This window comes from Vombatus ursinus, unplaced genomic scaffold, assembly GCF_900497805.2.
Source record: "Vombatus ursinus unplaced genomic scaffold, bare-nosed wombat genome assembly UNPS02014789.1, whole genome shotgun sequence".
NCBI lineage: Eukaryota > Metazoa > Chordata > Mammalia > Diprotodontia > Vombatidae > Vombatus > Vombatus ursinus.
Genome location: NW_020954567.1, coordinates 17,454,089 through 17,476,917, shown reverse-complemented (window position 1 = coordinate 17,476,917; position 22,829 = coordinate 17,454,089). Strand labels below are relative to the sequence as shown.

Genomic DNA, 22,829 nt, shown 5'->3' with positions numbered 1-22,829 from the left:
TGCTCATGTGACTTCTTCGCTGCTATTAACACAAAAAGTAGCCCTGTCGAGATTAAAAAGTTTGCTAGCATTACGCTAGAGTGTCCCAACTTTGCTAAAGGAAAAATAACAATAACATCAACAACAGCCCCGATGCCAAGAAGGTTATTGCCTGGGGGACAAGTGGGGATTAGTTCTTTTTAATTGATTTTTCTCCCTCTCCTTTCTCTATTTTCTAAGCATTGCATTAATAGACACCTTGGGTCACTCTCAGTCAGCACCCCTGACAGCCTATTAGAAGAGGAAAGAGCTGCAAATAGCTAGGGGCAGTCCTGCCTGCAGAGTTGGGGCTCAGCTTTCCCTCCCTGGCTCGGATTTGTTGGGAAGGTGTGAGGCAGGATTTAGGGACGTGGGTGGAACAGTACTACAACCCATACATGTTTCTTGGCCCCTTTCTGAAGTTAGAGAGGGAGAGTAGCCTAAGACTCTGGGATTTTTCTGCTTCTAAGCCATCATCTCCTGTTTGAAAACTCTCCCCAGAGTGTGGAACCCAGAGAGGATGGCTGCGTCTGGGTTGTCCCGGTGTCTGTCCCGTGGGCCAATTCCTACACCTATCCTCTCTTGGCTGCTGTACAGGTGAGAAACCCCAGTCTTCCCCACCCCATGGTGGCCAAGGGCAGGTGCCTGGCTTTCTGTCACAGGGTATAAAGGGATCTTTTTCCAGAGGGACTCCCTTTCTTGTCTTGCAGAAAGGACAAGCCTGGCTGCTCTCGCTACTACAGGGCAGCAATCTGCAGGAAACTGAAGGTCCCCTTGGCTATTGAGGAAGTCCCTACTCGCCCCATCCAGCCTGATGAGGTAGGGGATCTCCAGGGACAAAAAGTCATATTTATGATGACCCATGGCCTTTCTCCTTCCCTAGTCCACTGGGTGCTTATTCTTTAAATGTTATGAGCTCTTAAAAGGCAAGTACTGTTCCTTTTTGTATTTATATTTTCAACTCTTAGAACAGTGACTTCTCTACCTCCCTTCCTTCCATGCTTCCATCTTTCACTTACTCCCTTCTTCCCTTCTTTCCATTCTTCCATCCTTTCCTTTTCCCCACCCTCCCTTCCTTTTCTTCTTTCCTTTCTTCCTTTTCTTCTTTCCTTCCTTCCTTTCCTTTCCCCTCCTTCCTTCCTTCTTCCTTCCTTCCTTCTTCCTTCCTTCCTTCCTTCCTTCCTTCCTTCCTTCCTTCCTTCCTTCCTTCCTTCCTTCCTTCCCTCCCTTGCCTTCTTCCCTTCCTTTCTTCCTTTTTTTCCTTCCTTCCTCTCTTCTTTCTCTTCCTTGTCTTCTTCCCTTTCTTCCTTTTTCCTTCCTTCATCTCTCTCTTCCCTTCCTTGCCTTCTTTCCTTCCTCGCTTGCTTCCCTTCCTTGGTTTTCTTTCATCCATCCTGGGCTACAGAGTTACTGGAAAACCCTGCTGACCCTTCTCTTGGTGTGCGGTTTGCACTTTGAGTGAATTCACTGAAATATTTCCCTACCACTGCATCCTCCGCACCAAAAAGAAAGAAGAGAGAGAAGACAGACAGACAGAGAGACAAAGAGACAGAGAAACAGCAGCGGTCCTGTTTCTAAAAACACAATAGCTGTTACTTTAGAAAGAAGACATAGAGCTTTTTTAAATGGGGAAAATAACATCATTAGTATCTGCCTCTCATCGTTGCTGTGAAGCTCAAACATATGCAATTTCAAACTTCCAGGCTCTCTATAAATGTCAGTTATCATCATCATCATCATCATTTAATTCAGTGCTGGAAATAGTTGCTTCTTCTTTTTCCTCCAATTTGTCACATCTCTCATCTTCAAGCTTTGTAAAATATATAGTGCTGTACAAATGTAGGTTAACAATGATGCTTATTTATATAGCATTTTCAGGCTTATGAAGCACCTTTTATTATTATTATCGTCCTCTCTACTATCTTGTTCTCATCTTTTTTGTTGAGGTTCAGGCAGAAATGGCCCTTGGACTCTATTCTGCTATTATTCTTACATATTCAATGTTCTACAGACCACAGCATAAGTAGAGAAAATGACTGCTTTGGGTAATTGGATGAATATTAGGATGGAAGTTTAGTTTCTGTAGAAGCAGTGAGTATTGCCTTAGTGACATCCACCATTTCTCTTGCTAGATTCTGCCTCTCGATCCTTTGCAACTGCCAGCTCCTGCTTTACCAAGTTGAATTGCCAGGACCTAGACAAACTCTTGGCTGTGGGTTGCCATGGTGTAATGGAGAGAGGTCTGGGTTTGGAGTCAGGAGTGCTGGATGACTTTTTCTTTCTTTTTTTAAATAGTATTTTAGTTTTTCCAATTACATGTAAAGACAATTTCAAACATTCATTTTTGAAAGATTTCCAGTTCCAAATTTTTGTTCCTCCCTCCTTCTCCTTCCCCCTTCCTAAGATGGCAAGCAATCCAATATAGGTAATACATGTGCAATCATATAAATATATTTCCTCATTAGTCATTAACATTCATTTTAAAAAGTTGAGTTCCAAATTTTCTCCCTCCTTCCCTTCCCTCCTCCCTCCCTAAAATGGTAAGAAATTTGACGTAGGTGATATATGTGCAATCACATAAAACATATTTCCATATCAGCCATGTTGTGAAAGAAGAAACAGAGCAAAAGGAAACACACACACACACACACACACACACACACACACACACACACACGAAAGTGAAAAATAGTATGCTTTGATCTGTATTCAGACTCTATTAGTTCTTTTTCTGGATGTGGGTAGCATTTTCCATCATTTGTCCTTTGAAATTGTCTTGGATCATTGTATTGCTGAGAAGGGCTAAGTTAATCATAGTTGATCATTGTACAATGTTGCTGTTACTGTATACAATGTTCTTCTGGTTCTGCTCATTTCATTTTGCATCAGTTCATGTAAGTTTTTCCAGGTCTGGATATTTTACTAGCTGTGGGATCATAGGCAAGTAACTCAACTTTTCTGAGTCTCAGTTTCCTCATCTGCAAGTTGGAGATAATAATATTCATGTTACTTCCTTCACAGGAATCTTTCAAGGAAAGTCCTTTGTAAAGCTGAGAATGTCCACCTTAACTGTGAGACTATTGAGAAATATGGTAGAGGGAGGACCAGAACAGAAGTTTCTCGATTTCCTGTACTGCTTTCTCTCCACAAAAGCAGATTGTTACCTTCCTGGTTACCCTGGTTTTTTTTTTTTTTTTTTGCTTTTTCTTTGCAGGTCAGAGTTGATGTCCATTTTTGTGGGGTTAACTTTGCAGACATTTTGACCTGTCAGGGGCAGTATCAAGAGAGTCCATCACTTCCCTTCACACCTGGTGAGTAAGAGAATGGTTGTGGAATTAATGTGTTGCTTCTAGGGATTGCCAGGTGACTTTTTGAGAGGTAACCCAGTTGGGAAATGCTGCATGGTGGTGCAAGGCCTTGGAGATGGAGCCAGAATCCTAGCTCCTGATCAGATGTCATGATAAAACATCCCTATGTTGGTGTTTGTCCTAAAGACTGTGTACCCTCAAAGGAGTTGCCTCACACTGAGGGAATCACTGTTTGAAGTAGTAGAGTATCTGCTAGTTTGGGGGGATAGGGAGGGTTGTATTTGTGGTTAATAGAATCATGGATTTCTAGAGCTGGAAGGGCTCTCTAGGTCATGTTGTACTTAGCAAGAGTAGAATCCCAAAGGATTTAGTTATTTGAAGAATGTCACTCAAATAGCTAGAGAAGTACTAAAAGCTAGGTGGATTTTATAATGGAGGTAGCTAGATTATAATGGAGGTAGGTAGGATAGAGTGCTGGACCTATATAGTTAGGAAGACCTGAGTTCAAATCCTGCCATATATACTTACTGGCTGTGTGACCTTGGACAAGTCATTTGACTGTTTTATGTCTCAGTTTCCTTATCTGTAAAATAAGGATAATAATAGCACATACCTCACAGGTTATTGGGCAGATTGAGTGAGATAACATATGCATAGTGTTTTACAAACCTCATAATGAATTAATACTGATTAGAGTTTAGTAAAGGTCCTCAATGAATCATTTCTCTCCCTTAGACCTCAGTTTTCTCATCTGTAAAATGAGGGGGTTGTACCCAGTGGCCTTTGAGGAACTTTTCAGTTCTAGATCTATGACCTTTCAATTATACTGAAGTTGAGCTTCAAAGGAAGCTAGGGATTCTCTATATACATATCATAGGCAAAAAATGAATAAGTGTAAATGTGTACAAAGTAGTTGGGAGGAAGGCATTAGCAGTAGGGGGAAGGGAGATCTGGAAAGACATGCGGAAGATGGTACCTGAGATGAAGCTTAAAGGAAGAGAGAGACTACAAGGTGCAGGAGGTAATGGGTCAATAGACACCTGGGTTTGTATACTGCTTTCAATGCTAATATAAGCTCTAGTCCCTTGGTCTTGCTATTTCATAACTCCAAGCCTATTTGTTCAGTCATAAAATGGATTCAAAACCCAAGAAGGTTATTGTGAGACTCCAAAAAGATAACAAATGATGCCAAAGACTTTATAAATATATTAGTTAAAGTATTTGAAGGACTATCACGTGGCCCCCAGTGGACAAGTCTAGGAGCAATGGGTAGATTCCACAAAGAGGCTACTTTAAAGGAATAATTTCTTAACAATCAGTGGCATCCCAGAATGGAATGGGTGTCAAGTGATGGTCTTTTCCCTCAAGGGGAGTGTTCAAGCAAAGGTTGGATGACTACCTGTGAGGAATGTTCTAGAAAGAATTCTTCTTCAGGTTGGACTAGATGGTCACTGAGATTTTGTGGTTTTGTGATTCTGTGAGTAAAGTTACCAGTATCTTCCAGGAGGCTACCACAGAAACTTAAATCAGTTGCCATGGACTTGGGATATAATCAATCTGGGGTGCCCTAACCTTCTTCCTTCAGTCAAGATTCTAATGGTTCTGTGGGATTTTTAGCATTGAGTCCATGAACTTGTTTTTTTCCCTAATCCACAATAAATGTATTTCAATGTAATTGGCTTCTTTTGTAATCCTATATATTTTATTTTATGCATTTGTAAACATTATTCTGAGAATGGGTTCATAGGCTTTACCAGACTGCCAGAGAGGTCTATGTTATGAAACAGGTTAGGAACATCTATGAAAAGCATCATATATAAACTTGTCTCCATAAAGTTGATTAGAAAGTTGGTGAAGGAACATGATGGCATTGGACAAATGATCTTATCTTCTTTTCAGGATTAGAGCTTGCTGGACAGGTGTTGGAGATTGGCACAAATGTCAGCACAGTAAAAGAGGTAAAAGAGCAGATCTGGAAGACCTAAGGGATCAATGCATGTCATGGGGCATGTGGGCAATATGTTGGTATGATTAATGATTGTTTTTAAAGATCCTTGCCAGGGCCTTTGCCAGCAGACAGTGAAGCCAAGAGGAAACAAAGGCTCATAGATTTATAGCTGGAAAGGATTGAGTCCAACCTCCTCATTTTACAGATGAGGAAACTGAGGCACAGAGGGTGCCATGCTGAGATTTATACAGTTAATATTTGAGATGGGATTTGAACTCAAGTCTTCCTGCTTTTAGGCACTCTGTTCACTACTCCTAATGATAAATTCTAAGGTAGACTGAAGAAATCAATGAAAGTTTCTTATTCCATTTAAATACCTCCAGAGTATGAATAAGAGGAAATACCTTGATCTTTCATTAGAGAGAAGAATGTTCTTAAGTCTGTGTCTTCTGTGACAAGAATAATACCAGCATTTGAATATATGTCACTTGGACATATATTCTGTCCTCACTTTATACCCCACCTCCCCCATTCTCTGCCCACACAATAATTCATGTTGGTTTGACAACCGGTTATGAGAATATTGGTGGTAGCTATGTTACTTTGAATAGGTCACCAAGGCAGTCAAGAGTCTCTTAGTGTTGTAGACAGAACAGTTTTTCAGAGCATGAATTTGAATGTGCTACTAATACTTTTTTTTTTCCTTACAGGGAGATCGTGTTATTAGTGTGAATAACTTTAGTACCATGGCTGAACAATGCATTGTCGATCAGAAGGTAGCTTTCACTCTCAATAAGAATTCTGAATGAATTCTTTTCCTCTTCTTTTACTTTTCCCCTCCTCTCTTCTCCACTTCTTTTGTTTCCCTTCTCTCTTTCTCTCTTCCCTGTTTTGTTCTCTCCTTTATTCTCCTTTCCCTTTTATCTCTTCTTCCACTCCCTCTTCTCCTTTCTCTTTCTTTCTTTTCTCCTCTTCTCTTGTTCTTCCTTCCCTCTTCCCCCTTCCTTTTATCTTTCCCCTTTCCTTATTCTCCCTTTTCCTCTTCCCTCTACTTTTTATCTCCTCCCTTCCCCTCTCCCACTCCCTTTATTTTCATTTCTCTCTCTGTCTGTCTGTCTCTCTATCTCTGTCTCTCCCTCTCTCTCTCCTCTCTTCTCAAATCCTTTTCCTTTACCTGTTACATTTCCCCATCACACTACTAGGTATGGGCTCACAACTGGTATAGGGAAAGGGCTCTGAAGAACTTCTAGTATTTTTTTGTTTCTTGGACAGCTCCTTTCCTCTTCCACTTGTAAAGTCCCTTCTCTCTATTTATCTTGGAGATGCTGGCAATGATTACTATCCGAGGGGAGAGGCAGAGCCGTTCAATAAAGCTCTATTGAGTAGAATTGGCTAATGAAGAAAGGACATAAAGTTCACTGACACCTGGAGCTATTGGCTTCTTGTCCAGACTGTTCTACATTTGGCTAATTTCAGTAGCAAAACTGGTTTGGTGAACTGATTGCTTTCTCCCCCATCAGAGTAGATCTTATTTATAGTTGAGGCTGCATTTGCATTTTTTAACCTGGGTCACTGAAAGCCTGTGCTTTTATGTGGCTGTGTGGAAAGTCATTTACTTTTCAGTTAAAAGGAGCTTATTTTCCAGAGTTTCCTTCCCTTGGTAAATTGACCAATCGATAACAATAGTACTTTATAGACTTTGGCTCACTTGACCCTCACAATAACTTTATGAGTACTGGAGATATTGTTCCCATTTTACTCATGAGGAAAGTGAGGTGTAGAGGGGTTCACTGATTTGGTGACTTGCCCATAATCTCACTGCCAGTAAGGTCAGAAAGCAGGATGTGAACCCAGGACTTTCCTGACTCGAAATCCAGTGCTTTCTCCATGATACCATGCTTCCTTCCTGAATCAACAACTATTTATTGAACACCTTCTTGATGCAAGGCATCATGGGGGAATACAAGAGATTGTGATTGTAGGATCACAGATTTGGAGCCAGAGGGGGACCTTAAAGGACATTTACTCCAACTCCTTTATTTCACAGGTAAATGAAACTCAGTGAACCTCAGAGATGTTCCTTTAATTTCCCTGAGACTCAGTTTCCTCATCTGTAAAATGAGGGAACTACACAAGAGGACTTCTGAGGTCCTGTCCATCTCTAGATCGAGATATATATATATTTTGCTTTTTGGCAAGTCTATTGGGGTTAAGTGACTTGTCCAGGGTCACTCAGCTAGTAAGTGTCAAGTGTCTGAGGCCAGATTTAAACTCAGGTCCTCCTCACTCCAAGGCCGGAACTCTATCCACTGTGCCACCTGGCTGCTTCTAGATCAATATTTCTATGACCATTCCATGGTCCCACAGCTAATAAGTGATAAAGGTAAAATTTGAACTCAGGTCTTCCTTCTCTTCTATGCTATCCTGTCTGTCCAAGTAAGAAACTCCAATGTCTTTGCATATAGAAACTGTGGAAGATTCCAGACGGGATCTCCTATCAAGAAGCTGCAGCCCTTCCTGTATGCTATGGCACTGCCATTCTGGCTCTAGAACAGCGGGCATGGACACAACCTGGGTAGGTGTTCTGAGCAGTGAGAACAACAATGATGAAAGCTGTCTCTGTGGTCATAAAGTGGTCACATTGCTTGAGGTCATCTCTCCTGGGAGATGAGTAGTATCTTCCACTTCATTCCCATTTTACAGATTAGGAAACCTGTTCAGAGACATTAAGGTACTTGCCCGAGCTTGTGAGTGAAGGAAATGGGTTTCAGACTCTGGTCTTTTGAGTTCAAGGCCAATGTTTTTTTTCCCCCAGTGGACCAAGCTTCCTTTTTCTCTGCTGAAGAATAAGAAATCGGAGGGCAGAGCTATGAGCATCTCTTGTATTCCTAAGGTTGTCAGCATTTCCCCTTTCCTTAAATGTCACAGGTTGAGAAAAAGCTCATGGGTCGCCCAAACTGAGACAACTCTTATTCCCTGGGATGGACTCATAGAATGCTAGAGGTGGAAGAGATCTTAGCTTGTCCTTACCTAGAGAAAGGGAAGGAGGCTAGAGGATGTTCCAAAGTCTGGGAAACCAGACCTGTGGGTGCTTGAGCCCTGGTCTGCTCCAGTGTGGACGTGTGGAGGAATGCTGATCTTTTTTTTCTGACACAGGGAAACTGTTTTGGTGACAGCGGCAGCTGGCGCCACAGGCCTCGCCTTGATAGATGTAGCATCGAACATTCTCCAGGCCAAGGTATCTGCTGTTACGTTCTGTTTTCACCTGATACAGGGTCTTTGTTTCAAACCGAGGTCTCCTTTCAGAAATAAGTCAAGGGACTCATTTCAGTAGGAATTAGTTATCCCTTATGTATAGATGTAGTCAGTCTACAAGCATTTATTAAACACCTGCTACATGCCAGCACTGTGCTAAGCACTAGGATAGAAGGACAAAAGACATTCCCTGCCCTCAAGGAGCTTACAATTTAACAGGGGGAAGTTAACATGCAAATAATTATGTACAAACAAGATAAATACAGGAAAAAAGGGGGGTGATCAACAGAGGGAAGGCAGTAGCATTGAAGGGGTTTGGAAAAATCTTCCTGTAGAAGATGGGATTTGAGCTGCGACTTGAAGAAAGCCAGGGAAGCCTGGAGGTAGAGTTGAGGAGGGAGGGAATTCCAGGTAGGGGAGACAGCCAGTGAAAGTGCCTGTCTTGTTTGAGGAACAGCAAGCAGGCCAGTGTCACTGGGTGGAAGAGTATGTGGAGGTGAATAAGGTATAAGAAGACTGAAAATGCAGTGGGGGTGGGGAGGTCAGGTTATGGAGGGCTTTGAACACCATAGGATTTTATATTTATTTCTAGAAGTGATAGGAACCATTTGAGTTTTATTGAATGATATGGATGACATGGTTAAGTGACTTGCCCAGAGTCACACAGCAAGTATGTGTCAATGGCACAACCAGAACCCCGGTCTTCCCGACTCTGAGGTCAGATCTTTAGCTACTACCCCATACTGCTCCTTTGGCTACTACAGTAGTGACTTAATTAGGACACTGTCCTTTCATAGCATAAGCTCTAGGGTGCTTGAAAGAGCTACTGATGAGATCCAAAGTAGATATTCTTTTTTTATCTGTTAAGGTGAAGAGGCCTTACTTTGACAATGTAAATGGTGGGAGAAGAGAGTAAGGAGGACCTGGCTTTTGAATCCAGCCTCTGACAGCTGTGTGATCATGGCCCATTTACTTAATATATCTCACTTTCAATTTCCATATCTGTCAAATGAGGGTAGTAAGCTTTGTTATAAGACTCAAATGAGACAAGGTACATAAAGTGCCCTTCAAGCTTCAAAGTTTGAAGCTTCAAAGTACCAAATAAATGTCAGATATTATCATTTATAATATGAGATAAAATTCATTGTAGTTTTCTAAGTAAGATTCAGTCAGCCCCTAAGCATTTGTGAAGTCCTTACCATATGCCAGTTGTCGGGCTAAACTCTATGAAGAAAGGCAAAAAGATGGTCCCTGCTTTCACAGAATGCTTTCACATTCTAATGGGGAGAAACACACAAATGGCTATGTACATACGGTATGTCTACAGTATAAATGGGAGGTAATCTTAGAGGGATTAGCAAGGGAGGGAGAGAAACAAGGTAAGATCACATCCAGAAGGTAAGATCTGAGTGAGTCTTGAAGGAAGCCAAGGAAGTCATGAGGGAGAGATGAGGAAGGAGAACTCTTAAGGCATGGAGGATAGTCAGGGAAAATGCTTAGAGGTGGGGGATGTCAGGACTAGCAAGAATGCTGGTGTCACTGGATCGCAGGGTGCTGGAGAGGAGTAAAATGGAAGAAATCCAGAAAGGTAGGAAGGGATCATGTTGTAAAAGGCTTCAAAAGGCAAACAGAGGATTTTATTTTTGATTTTGAAGATAATAGTCATTTTACAGGTGAGGAAACTGAGGCAAACAGGGTTAAGTGACTTGCCCAGGGTCACAGAGCTTACTAGTAAGTGTCTGAGGTCAAATTTGAACTCATGAACATGAGTCTTCCTGATTCCAAGCTCAGTGCTCTATTCCCTATGGTGTCACCTAGTGGCCCACAGCCAAATTACAAGATCATAGAATCTCAGAGTCAGAAATTCTTAACCAGAGTTAACCCTCAGAGTCAGGGATTCTTAACCTCTCTTTCTCCCTGCCTCCCACTCATTATTGATCCTTCCAGCAAAGACTATAGACTTCTCCTCAGGATAATGATTTAAAAAGAAATCATAATAGACAGAAATGATAAATTTCGGTTAGAGGTGAGTGAAAATGAAGATGTCATTTTTTTTAACCTATCCAAGTTCAAGGACCCCTCGCCAGTTCATGGATCCCAAGTTAAGAATCCCTCCGTTTGGTCCAACCCATCATACCTGATCAACCATCTGACAAGTAATCTTCCAGCTTTTTCTGAAAGTCTCCCGGGGAGGGGAACTCCCTCCGTTCCATGATAGCCCATTCCACATATAGGTAGCTCTACTCATTAAGGATGTTTTTCATCAAGCCTAAACCTGTCTCCTTTTAATTTCCACCCATTGCTTCTAGTTTTGCCTCCTGTTGCCAAGGAAAGCAAATCTAATTGTCAGTCCTTCAGCTAATTGCAAACATATTCCTTTTAAGTCATGTCCCTCCCTAACTCTTCTTTCCTCCTCATGAAATATCTCCCAGTCTCACCAACCAATCCGTATATAGCATGATCTCAAAGCCCTGTTCCTGTTTTCCTCTTGCAGGTGATCGCAGCGGCTGGAAGCGATGAGAAGTGCAAGCTGGCACTGCAGAGAGGGGCAAAGGCCGCTGTGAATTACAGTCAGGGCAACCTGAAGGAGGAACTGAAGAAGCTAACAGGCGGGCAGGGCATCAATGTGGTCATTGATGCTGTGGGAGGTGATGTTTGCCTAGCTGCCCTCTGCAGGTACAGTAAAGTCATTTCTTAGGAAGGCTTGGAATGGTGTATCTTAACTCAAGGCTTGTCAATGGTTGGGCTGAAATTTCTGGCGACCATTCTCCTTTTCTGGCTCTGACTTCCTGCTTTGTCTGGCATACACTTGTGCTATAGTGATTTGTAGCACTTCGATGTAGGTAGATGGGTGAGAAGGGAGGTTCAAAAGAAAAATATCAACAGATGCAAATCATCATAATAATAGCTGTTAAATAATAGCCATTATAGCTATATATATAGCTGTTAAATAATAGCTAAATAATATTTATATAGTGTTTTAATGTTTGCAAAGTGCTTCACAAACATTAACTCATTTTACCCTCACAACATCTGAGAAATATGTGCCATTATTATACATTTTACAGATGAGGAAACTGAGGCAGAAAGAAGTCAAGTGACTTGCCCAGGTTCACAGCTAGTGTTTGAAAGATGAATTTGAATTCACCTTTGGACTCAAGGATCAATGCTATTCATTGTGCCACCTAGTGGAAAAGGGTAGAACTGCAACATGAAAATCATTTGACAAGAAACTGATGTCTCTCAAATGATGCAAATGATATGCTGATTATGTACAAACCTAAGACAAGTGTGCTTGTAGGATGTAGCACTCAGAAAAAAAAAAACCCTGATAAAACTCCTCCTTTAGAGGAGGCAGTGACTGGTATGGCCATTCCCACCTCCATATTCATTTTTTTGATGAATAAAATATTCTAAAATGTCCTAGTGGAAGTATTAGCTTAAAGGCTAAATCAATTAGTTAATCAATGAGCATTTATTTAGTTCCTACTGTCAGGGCAGCTAGTGGGCACAGCGAATAGAGTGCTTGGGCCTCGAGTCAGGAAAACTCAGGTCACCTCCCTGAGTTCAGATCTGGCCTCAGACACTTACTAGCTGTGTGACCCTGGACAAGTCACTTAACCCTGTGTGCCTCAGTTTCCTCATCTGTAAAATGAGCTGGAAAAGGAAATGGCAAACCACTTCAGTATCTTTGCCAAGAAAACCCCAAATGAGGTGACGGAGAGTTGGACATGATTGAAAAACAACAGAATGATGAATGAACACCTATTTTTCTAGCCACTGGGGAAAAATAAAAAAACAAAAAACAAAAAACAAAAACTATATTATCAAGAATTCTATGTTCCGTTGGGGATTCATATAGTTAACCCCATTTTTTTTCTTAAAGCAAATAATGACCCTCTAACTTCTCTTTTGTAAGTTTGGGCTTTATTGAATTTTTTTTTTTTTTAATTTGGGTTACACTTGTTTAGGCAGGTATTCATAATAAGGAGAATTGACTAAAGAAAGTCTTTGTCCACCTAAAGGCTCACTTGCCCTTCATCCCTAATGCCAAATGTGCTGGATTCTTTTTATTTGTCTCACTTGGAAAAGCAGCACAAGAGAGTAGGAGTTACCCTTTGTGTCCTGCTGGATAGAGTGCTGGCCTTGGAGTCAGGAAGACCTGGGTTCAGATCTTGCTATTAGATAACAATTACTGTGTCAACTTGAGTAAGTCACTTCTCTATGTCCTCATTTTCCTCATCTCTAAATGTTGTGAGGATTAAATCAAATAATGTATGTAAAACCCTGTGCAAATTTTTTTTTTGGGGTGAGGTAATTGGGGTTAAGTGACAAGTGACTTTCCCAGGGTCACACAGCTAGTAAGTGTTATGTCTCTGAGGCCAGATTTGAACTCAGGGCCTTCTGACTCAGTGCTCTATCTACTGTGCCACCTAGCTGCCCCTCTTTGCAAATCTTTAAATGTTAAATGAAAGTCAGCTCTTATTGTGGTCCAGGGCAGCTAGGTATAGTGTTTAATTTTTTTCTTTTTTTTTTTAGGCAATTGGGGTTAAGTGACTTGCCCAGGGTCACACAATTGTCAAGTGTTTAGTCTGAGGCTGGATTTGAACTCAGGTCCTCCTGACTTCCAGGCTGGTGCTCTATCCACTGCGCCACTAGGGCAGATAGGTATAGTGGATAGAGCTTGGAGTCAGAAAAACTTGAGTTCAAATCTGGCCTCAGATACTTACTAACTGTGTGACCCTGGGCAAGTCACTTAGCCCTGTTTGCCTCAGTTTCCTCATCTGTAAGATGAACTGGAGAAGGAAATGGCAAACCACTCCACTATCTTTGCCAAGAAAACCCCAAATGGGGTCACAAAGAGTTGGACATGCCTGAAATGACTGAACAACGACAAATTACTGTGGTCTACTGGGATTTCTAGAAGCAGGAGTGAGGTGCTTTGCTTTTTTGTATTAGAACAATTCTTGGTATCTTTTCGCCCCTTAGCCTGGCTTGGGAGGGCAGGATGGTGGTGATAGGCTTCGCAGGAGGAGCAATTCTGTCCATCCCTTCCAATCTGCTCCTCCTGAAGAACGTGTCGGCCATGGGAGTGTACTGGACCCGATACCAGAAAGAGAACTTCTCGGTCTTCTCAAGGTGCATGACCTCAGCTCTTCGGTACTGCCAGGAAGGATCCATCAGGCCGTATATCGGAGGAGTCTTCAAGCTGGAGGAGGTGAGACTCTGCAAAGGAAGCCACTGAGTGGCCATGTGTGTCCCTGTGAGTCTACCCTGATTATTGATTTTTAGCCGTCGTATTGATAAATTTATAATGGGATTAACCGACGTAAAGGGCCGTGAAACAGAGTAAAGTAAATGTGTTTGAGAAAATAATTTACCATGTAGAATCATGGATTTGGGGCTATCAGGGGCCTTAGAGGCGCTGAAGTCCAAACCCTCATTTTATAGGTGAGGAAACTGAGGCCAACAGACATCAAGTGACTGGCCCAAGGTTACACAAGTACTAAATGTCTAAGCAGAATTTGAATTCAGTCCCCTTGACCAGCAATCTTTCCATTCTACCAGGCTGCTCTCCCTGGTGCAACTACTGATACTGTACTCTTCGACAAGCAATCTGAAAAGCAAACAATGTGATCAATTTTTAAAAATCAATTGATCAGCATTTATTGTTTACTATGGCTACGCTAGTCTTGGGGCACAACTATCAAGAATGAAACACTTCTTACTTCCACGGACCTTTCTACCACTTGTCTATCCCCAGAAGATTATCCAGAGGAAAAGGGACTTTTTGACCTTTGATTTTTCTTTTTTTTGGAGAGGCGATGGGGTTGGGTGACGTGCCCAGGATCACACAGCTAGTGAATATCCTGTGTCTGAGGCTGAATTTGAACTCAGGTCCTCCTGACTCCAGGGCCGGTACTCTATCCACTGTGCCATCTAGCTGCCCTGACCTTTGATTCTTAAAAACAGACATTTAAAAGTTCTACTGGACGGCATAAACTGGGATCCTGTGAAATGAATGCTAAATCATGCTGGGTATCTTGGAATTATTAGTCACTGAAATTAGTTTTGTTGGCAGTTACTTCCTTTTTTCAGTCCCCACAGTCCCATTTATATGGCTTTAGGCTTCCTCCAAAGTATAACTATGTGCGTACATCTCTAATAAACTTGCAAATGTGAATCTGTTCTGCATATGCTATAGAGCCTTTATTTTATTTTTTTTCTTTTTGAATACTTGGCTGGCATTATTTAAAACCACCTAAACCTCTTCTGCTGACTACAACTTAAAATTGTGTATTGCCAGTAGGGGATTATTCAAATGGAGATCATCTGGGCTCCCCAAGCTGGCTGAGTGAGCTTCCCTGCCCACGAGTTTACCAGGGAGGCAGTTTTCTTCCTTTTTTTTTTTTTTCCTCCTGTGGAGAGATGCCTTTCTTTGTTTCTTTTGGAGCCTGTCAATGAAGAAGATTGTGTTTACCTTCCTACAATTTTTTGGTTGCCTGTTGGCAAAAAAATAAAGAGGCCAGGGTGGAGCAGAGTGTCAAAATATACTTCTTTTTTATCTTTCTATCCTTCTGGCACTCACATGTTTTACGTAAGGACGGATCAATGAACTTATCTGAGCCTCAGTTTCCCCGTCGATAAGATGGGGATAACAATACCTGTAATCTCTGCCTCCTGGAACTGTTGTAAAGTTGAAATGGGACAATGGATGTAGAGAGCTTTGTAGACTTTAATACACAATGTCGTTTTTAGGGAGTTGTTATTATTCTTGTATTACTATACTATAATTTTTTATATTTTATTTATATAATAATACCTAGTATTATTCTACTATTGTGAGGCCAGTGTGATGGAGTGGATACCTCAGGCTAAGACTCAGGAGATTCAAGGTAGACATTCTTGGTCCTCTGACACACAAATTGGTTGGTTTACTTTGGATAATTCACTTATCCTCTCCATGCCCTGGGGCATCTCTCTAAGATTAGAATTAAAATTCACCCCAGAAAGGGGGAAAGTAATGTTGCTCAGAGTCACCTGGGGCTTTGATTACTTTTCTAAATTGCATCAATCATTGGATTAGGCTGGATATTAGTGTCTTCTGTCTCCACAACTAGAAATTCAATTTGTTTATAGTGGAGATCCCAATAGGCAGAAGCCGATTAAAGACAGGGAGAGATCTTTGAGAAGTTTCCAAGCCTGGAAGGGCTGGTTTAGATCCTTTCTTACAGAGCTCTCTTTTTCTTCCAAAGAAACTCTGACACTCAAGATGCATCACAGTAGGGCATGGGATGGCATTCAAAACCTTTGCCTGTCAGTTCTTATTAGATATCAAGTGAATTCATCATCTAAGTAGACTTAGGCAGGGGGCAAAAAGTGGTGGTATTGAGTTTATTTTTTTTAAAGAAAAATGTTTTCTTATGAGTTTGTGGCAGGTGGCATGGGATCCACTATTTTAGTAGTTAATGGAAAGAGTAATGGAGTTGGAATCAAAACCTGACCTTGCCACTTATTACCTAAGTGACCTAGGGTAAATCATTTGACCATTCTGGGCCTCAGTTTCCTCAACTATAAAATGAGGAGGTTTAACTAGGTGATCTTAAAGGAGTCTTCCAGCCACAGATATTTGATGCAGAAATCCTACACTATCAGATGACTGTAAGTCTGAAGATGGAGCTTAATTCCTTTGCCACTGAGTGGATTGAATGTTCGTATGTTTGTACAGCAGAGTGACCTCGTGGCATCTTGTTTTCTTACAGATCAATGATGCCTTTGAGCATGTGACCCAGCGCAAAACTACAGGCAAGGTGATTCTCTCTGTTAAATGAACCTGCTTGTTAAGATCTGGATGTCAAAGCCCTTCCTTGCCGTTCCTTAGGAATATGTTGTCTTCACATTCCTGCAGTCTCAGACAGAATAAGAGTACACAGCAAATGGATTCTCCTGCCACCATGCTTTTATCCCACTGGTCTCCCATGCCTACAAGGGCTTCTTCACCTCAGCATTCTAAACACAAATTGGATGTCACCCCCTGATCCTTTCCTCCCTCTCCCCTCCCATTCTCCACCCCACCCCCTCCTTAGAGCTGTCTCTGGAAAGCACTTGGTTTCACTTTCTTTGTATACTTTTCATTTGCATTTGCTTATCTATCTATTGCATCCTTCCCCCTAAAATGAAAGCTCCTTGAGGGCAGGCTCTCACTTTAGTTTTTAAAAAGAATAGATACATTTAAAAAGAATGAATGTTTCCCCAGCTTCTAGAACAGTGTCTTCTGCAAAGGAGGCCGGTAAAGCAGGCTAGCTAGGTGGCACAATACATTGAGTGCCGGGCTTGGAGTAAGGAAGACTTTTCTTTCTGAGTTCAAATCTGGCCTCGGACATCTACTAGCCAGGCTAGCCACTTAACCCTGTTTCTCTTACTTTCCTCATCTGCAAAATGAGCTGGAGAAGGAAATGGCAAGAAAACCAAGAAAACCCCAAAAGGGACCATGAAGAGTCGGACACGACTAAAGAACAACAACAATAAAGTTGGAGCAGTGGATTGAGCACTGGGCCTGGAGTCAGGAAGACCCAAATTAAAATCTGGCCTCAGACGCTCACTATCTGTGTTGACTCTGGGCAAGTCATTTAACTTCTGTCTGCCTCAGTTTCCTGTAAAAGAGGCAAAATAGGGGCAGCTAGGTGGCGCAGTGGATAGAGTACCGTCCCTGAAGTCAGGAGGACCTGAGTTCAAATCCAGTCTCAGACCAAACACTTGACACTTACTAGCTGTGTGACCCTGGGCAAGTCACTTAACCCCAATTGCCTTAAAAAAAAAAGATGCAAAATAATAGCACCTATCTCCCAGGGTTGTCTTGAGGATCAAAGGAGGTAATGTTTGTAAAGTACTTGGCATAGTGCCTGGCATAGTGTAGGCACTTAATAAATGCTTATTCCTTTCACTTCCCCTTTAACAACTTATGTCTGTAATGGCAGAATGAATTTGAACTTCTCTATAGAACACTGGTTGATAGGGAAGATAGGACCCAAGTCTTTTTGATAAGTGCCACATACGGCTCATTAGGTCCTGATACACAGCCAGATTATCTAATACTTCTCATGAGGTAGATATCAGCCATAAAGGTTGTCTAGTATGATAGGCGTGTCTCCCTTACTACCTGCAAAGGGTGATAAAAACACACATCTCCCTGATGACACTCTGTCCCTTGCTGGACCTCTCAACAGAGTTTCTTCATTGCCCAAGTCTTCATTGAGAAAGGCTTTTAAAAGCCTTCAAAAGTGCTTATGAGTGGTTGGTTGGTTGGTTTTGCTTTCACAAAAATCTGTCTAGTTTTAGAATATCACTGAACAGTAGGGGTTTCTTAATTACCAAGTTAATTGAAAATAAATAATAAGCAGGAGATTTGGTGAATTAAAATAAGGAAATACAATTGCTTTATAGTGAGGCCACCTGTCTTCTTTCTCCGTTGATCCGCTTTTCCACATCTTTTTTTTTTTGTCCCCTTTTGTGCTCCAATCAAAGCATTCTCGTCTTTGAGAACTGTGTAACATCATGGCGCCCTGCTTGCCTTCTCAAAATACTGTATGGCATACAGTTTATTTCTAAAGTAAATTGAATTAAAATTAACTTCATTTGGAGAATCTCATGATCCCCACTGAGATAGGAAGACATCAGAGGGTCAGGAAGGTGGAGAGTTGATAGTCCTGCATTAGAATGTGCAGTTAGTAGATTTTCCAGTGCTTAGCACAGTGATGCCTGGCATATAGTAGGCACTTAATAAATGCTAAATGACTGACTTCCAAAGCTGATCAGTTCGTGTCATAAATGATGAAAATGTATAGCATTGCTTGCTTAGGTCAAAGTGACCTAGCTAGAAAGTGACCACAATTAAGGCAGGTGAGTTTCTCTGCTGTTTAACAAGTGTAGTCAAGAATCCTTAATGAACTGCTCTCTGCAGTCCTCATGTGCCTGCTTAACTGGAAGGATTTGATTTGAAAGTATTTGACTCATTTTCTCATCATAGATTTCTACTTGCACCATTAGTTAGCTTAAAAATCAATGGGGCTCCAAGAGACAGAATGTATTCTAAAATTCCCAGACTTGCCTGGTTTTTTCTTCCGGGTTGGTTACTGTAGAAATCAATCCCGCCTACACCCCTTCTTTGCTCAGTAATATTCGGCTAGCTGTCCACCCACACAAACTTTCCTTATCAAAGTGAATGGAGGGTTTGGGCTGAGATGTTCGCAATGTGTATAAGCCATGGGATAATTCTGCACAATCTGCTTGCTCTTCCTTCCTCTGTAACCTTCCCATTTGAGCTGTTCAGAGAACAGTAGGAACTTGGCTAGCTACCAGGTTGGGAAATATATAGGTACTTTCACTTAGTCACAAGTTTCAATTAGCTGAGTTATTGCTTCTTTTGTTTTTTTTCTCCAAAGACTACATTATTGAATGAAAAGAGTGATTTAAAAAAAAATCACCATTATTTGCAAAGGGATTTGGAGTTAGAAGTCTAACTTATTTATATTTAATTCTGGCAGAATCTGAATAATATATTCTGTTTAGCCTCCAGCATTAGTGTATATTACCAGTGTGCAGATTTTAATTGGGGATAGCAGAAATGCTAGTTACTGGAACTTTCTGGGTGGTAGGATGTCAAAGATAAAGAATTTTATTGTGCTTGGTTATTTTCTATTTGGAAAATGGTCAAGTTGTCTATGCTTTTAAAGAATCTGTTTGTGGTATTTTAAAATAAATGTTTATTGATGCTTTTTTTTGTTTTTGATGTTGCTATTACTTTCTTACACCATGCCCCCCTTTTTGTGATGAAGAAGTATAATCAAGCAAAAAAAATGGGTACATTGTTAGTATCCAATGATCCCTAGTCCTCTATCTCTCTGCAAGAGGAGGGAGGTATGTTTCATTATCAGTCTTGTGGAAGCCATTGGTCATTGCATTAATCTGAATTCTGATGTCTTTTAGTATTCTTTCCCTTTCCTTTCATTCTCTGGCCATGGGAACCCATGAAACACTGAGAAATGCAAAATGGCCTCAGTCCTGTGTGGCCCCTTTCCACTTCAGTAGTAACAATGGTACAGTGGTTAGAAAAGGGGATAGAAGCTGTTAAGAATCATACAAGAATGTTTTGGCAAATTTTGGACATTTTTCTCCATTTTTTGTAGAATATATTGCCAACAATCAAAGGTTATAAGAAGTCAAATCATTTTTTCTAGCATAATTCCAAAATGATTTCCAGAATGTTTGAACCAATTCACATTTTCACAAACATTAGTATGCATGTCTTTCCATAGTCCCCTCCAACATCAACTATTTCTGTCTTTTGTCATCTTTGCCAATATCCTGGGTGTGGGTTGAAACCTCAAAGTTGTTTTAATTTGCATTTCTCTTATTGTTATTGCTTTGGAACATTTCTATGTATGATTATTTATAGCCTGAATTTCTTTTGAGAATTATCTGTTCCTATCCTTTGCCCATTTACCTACTGGGGCATGACTCTTGGTTATTTGCATTATTTCCTTATGCATTTTAAAATCAGACTTCTATCAGAAATTCTTGTAGTTTTTTTTCCCTAAAATTGACAGTTTTATTCTAATTATGTTGATTTTGTTCTTGCACAATCTTTTAAATCTTATGTAATCAACAGTTTTAATTTTATTTTTTGTGATCTCTTTTATCCCTTATATTTGTTCCTTTACTTAAGACTTTTGCTATTGCAATTTGGAATAAAAATATTTCTTTTCCTGATAAAATGATTTAAAGAGAGAAATCTTAATAAAATTTTTAAAAAACTCAACCAGGCAGTTATATTTTATATAATGAACATTGAAGTTATTGAATATCAATCTGTCCAAAATGCAAATAGATTGTTTGAACTAAAAGCAAGAACCATTTTCAATTATTTAGTCCCAGTTCTGTCATTGACTTGCTTTGTGATTTTGGGAAAGTTTTTAAATGAGGGGATTGGACCAGATGTCCTCTAAGCTACTTTCCAACTCTAAAATTCTAATTCAAGGAGGCAAATTAGTCCTTGTGATCATCATCACTGAGACTTGGAGGGATGAGACATGCTGGAATATGGCTCTGGAAGGGTATACCTTATTCACAATTAACAAAATTAGTAAAGTGGTAGGTGGGGTGGGGAATGGGGACAGAGTAGCAGTGTATATTCAAAAGACATTTTTAATTGAAGAAAGGCAGAATCTTAAGTGGGGAAGCCTTATGCAGAGTATTTAGGTGTTTAATGGAGATAAATAGAGGTGACATTATCTACAGATTATATTATCAACCTGCCTAGATAGAAAGAGAAAACATATTAGGAGTACTGGAAACAGATCCCAAACTTGGCACGGACACATGATGTAGTAGAAAGGGGGAGAACATTTGAATTATCTGACCTTTTGATGGAATTCTTTCAACCATAAACATAAAAGTTAATAATTTCTTGACTTACTTTAAAGATAATTTTATTCTTCAGGAGGTGGAGTGATTTTCACTCAGAGGGAGGAACTGGTAGGGCTAAGGGGCAAAATGATGGGAACTATAGAGAATCTTAGAATTAGTTATGGAGAAGTAAAGGAAAGTTGGGAAGAATTTAATTGCTTATTAATTTTGGGGAAAGCAGATTTCACAGGGTTCAAAGAAAGGGCATGTAGGATTCAATGGACTAAAATTTTATAGGGGAAATCAGCCCAAGAGGGCTGGGAAGCTCTCGTGAATGAAATTCTACTGTAGGCGTGGGGGAAATGACATATCCACAAATAAGCAAATACAAAGCACATATATAGAAAAAAGACAAAATAAACCTCTTTCCTCCTTCCCCCAGCAATGTCCTTTTCAGGGAGCAACTGGAGGATACATGAGTTTGAAGCAATAGACATTTTAGTAAATAGGAGAGCAAAATAAATGATAAGGAGTATCTTCCCATATACACAGGGCTACAATCACCCTGTTACTGTTTACTGCACCACTGGTGGTAATAGAGAATACATTTAAGAAACACGTGGACAGAGATCATGTATGAGGTGAGCACATACATGGAGAACACATATGAAAGGGGGTCCATATGTAAGGAACAGGCTAATTTACCCTTCAAGAACAATTTCTGCAAGTAACTCTCCCTTGCTTCTGGTATTGTTGCTGGCTGTTCCCTCCGCAGAACTTTTGATGTCAGTTAGCTGCTCTAGAGATGTCACTGAGTTTCCAGCTACAAGGTTCGGATGCTCCACCATCCACTGGTCCTCCATAACTGGGTTGCTCTCTGCTCTCATCTGCTGGTCTACTGTGTCTCTACAGGTTGCTCTCTACAGGTCCCTTGATGCTATCTGCTGCCACCGCCTGGTATTTTTCTGAATTGCAACTGTTACTGGACTTTATGCCTGTGAATGTTTTTTCACCCTTAGTTCTGTAGAAGAGGTAAGGAGGACGGATATAACCCTAACAACTTTGGGAACAGAAAACATTTTGTGTAAGAGATGGCATCTCAGTTGTTTTTGGAAGGAGGCTAGAGATTCTAAGAATGGAGGTGAGGTGGAAGTACGTTTTAAACATCAGGTGCCTGTGCAGAGGTAGAAAATGGAAGATTGTCTACACGGAACAGGTAGCAGTGGTTTGATTGGAATGAAGAGTATCTGAAAGGAAGAAATATGAATTAAACTCGGAAAGATAAGTGGGAGCCAAATTGTGGAATTTTTTTAGACTTTTTGAAACTTTTAATTTCTATTTTATTTTTCTCAATTACATGAAGACACAAAATTTTTAACATTTGTTTTAAAAAATTTTGAGTTCCAAATTCTCTCTCTCTCTCTCCCTCCCTCTCTGTCTTTCTCCCTCTTTCTCTTTTTCTCTCCCCCTCCCTTCCTTGAGAATGCAAGCAATTTGGTATAGATTATGCATGTGCAGTCATGCAGAACATTTTGTGGAATGTTTTAAATATCAAGCTATGGGGTTTATACTTTATCCTAGAAGAAATAAGGAAACACTTAAGGTTTTGAAGTAGGTGAATGATATGGTCAGATCTATGTTTTAGGTATGTGAATTAGTCAGCTTTGTGGAGGATGCAAAGAGTAGAGAGTGGATTCAGGGAAGCCAATTAGGAAATTATTAATGTAGTCCAGGAACAAGGTAATGCGTGCTTGAAGTGGAGTAATGTTTCTATAAATGGAGAGAAGAGAAGGGGTGCTAGAGATGTTGTGAAGATCAGGTGACAAGACTAAGTAATCAATAGGATATGGGGGATGAGAGGGAAGGAAGAGAAAAAGGTATGAACTTGAGTGCCT

At 40.6% G+C, this 22,829-nt stretch overlaps 1 protein-coding gene across 1 annotated transcript; it reads left to right on the top strand.

Moving 5' to 3' along the window:
- Positions 1 to 375: 375 nt before the first annotated feature.
- On the top strand, positions 376 to 16,893 carry LOC114047643 (quinone oxidoreductase-like protein 2). The gene is made up of 10 exons (XM_027868531.1): positions 376 to 615; positions 729 to 837; positions 3,233 to 3,329; positions 5,226 to 5,284; positions 5,985 to 6,050; positions 7,740 to 7,849; positions 8,431 to 8,512; positions 11,024 to 11,205; positions 13,519 to 13,747; positions 16,293 to 16,893. The coding sequence occupies exons 1-10, from the start codon at positions 539 to 541 to the stop codon at positions 16,359 to 16,361; spliced, it is 1,080 nt and encodes a 359-aa protein (XP_027724332.1). The 5' UTR covers positions 376 to 538; the 3' UTR covers positions 16,362 to 16,893.
- Positions 16,894 to 22,829: the final 5,936 nt, after the last annotated feature.

Excerpts from the sequence above, each read along its gene's own strand:
- LOC114047643 (XM_027868531.1), top strand. The coding sequence starts at position 539 with ATGGCTGCGTCTGGGTTGTCCCGGTGTCTGTCCCGTGGGCCAATTCCT. Across the intron at positions 838-3,232 it reads GCCCCATCCAGCCTGATGAG|GTCAGAGTTGATGTCCATTT; the intron begins GTAGGGGATCTC and ends TTTTCTTTGCAG. Across the intron at positions 13,748-16,292 it reads GAGTCTTCAAGCTGGAGGAG|ATCAATGATGCCTTTGAGCA; the intron begins GTGAGACTCTGC and ends GTTTTCTTACAG.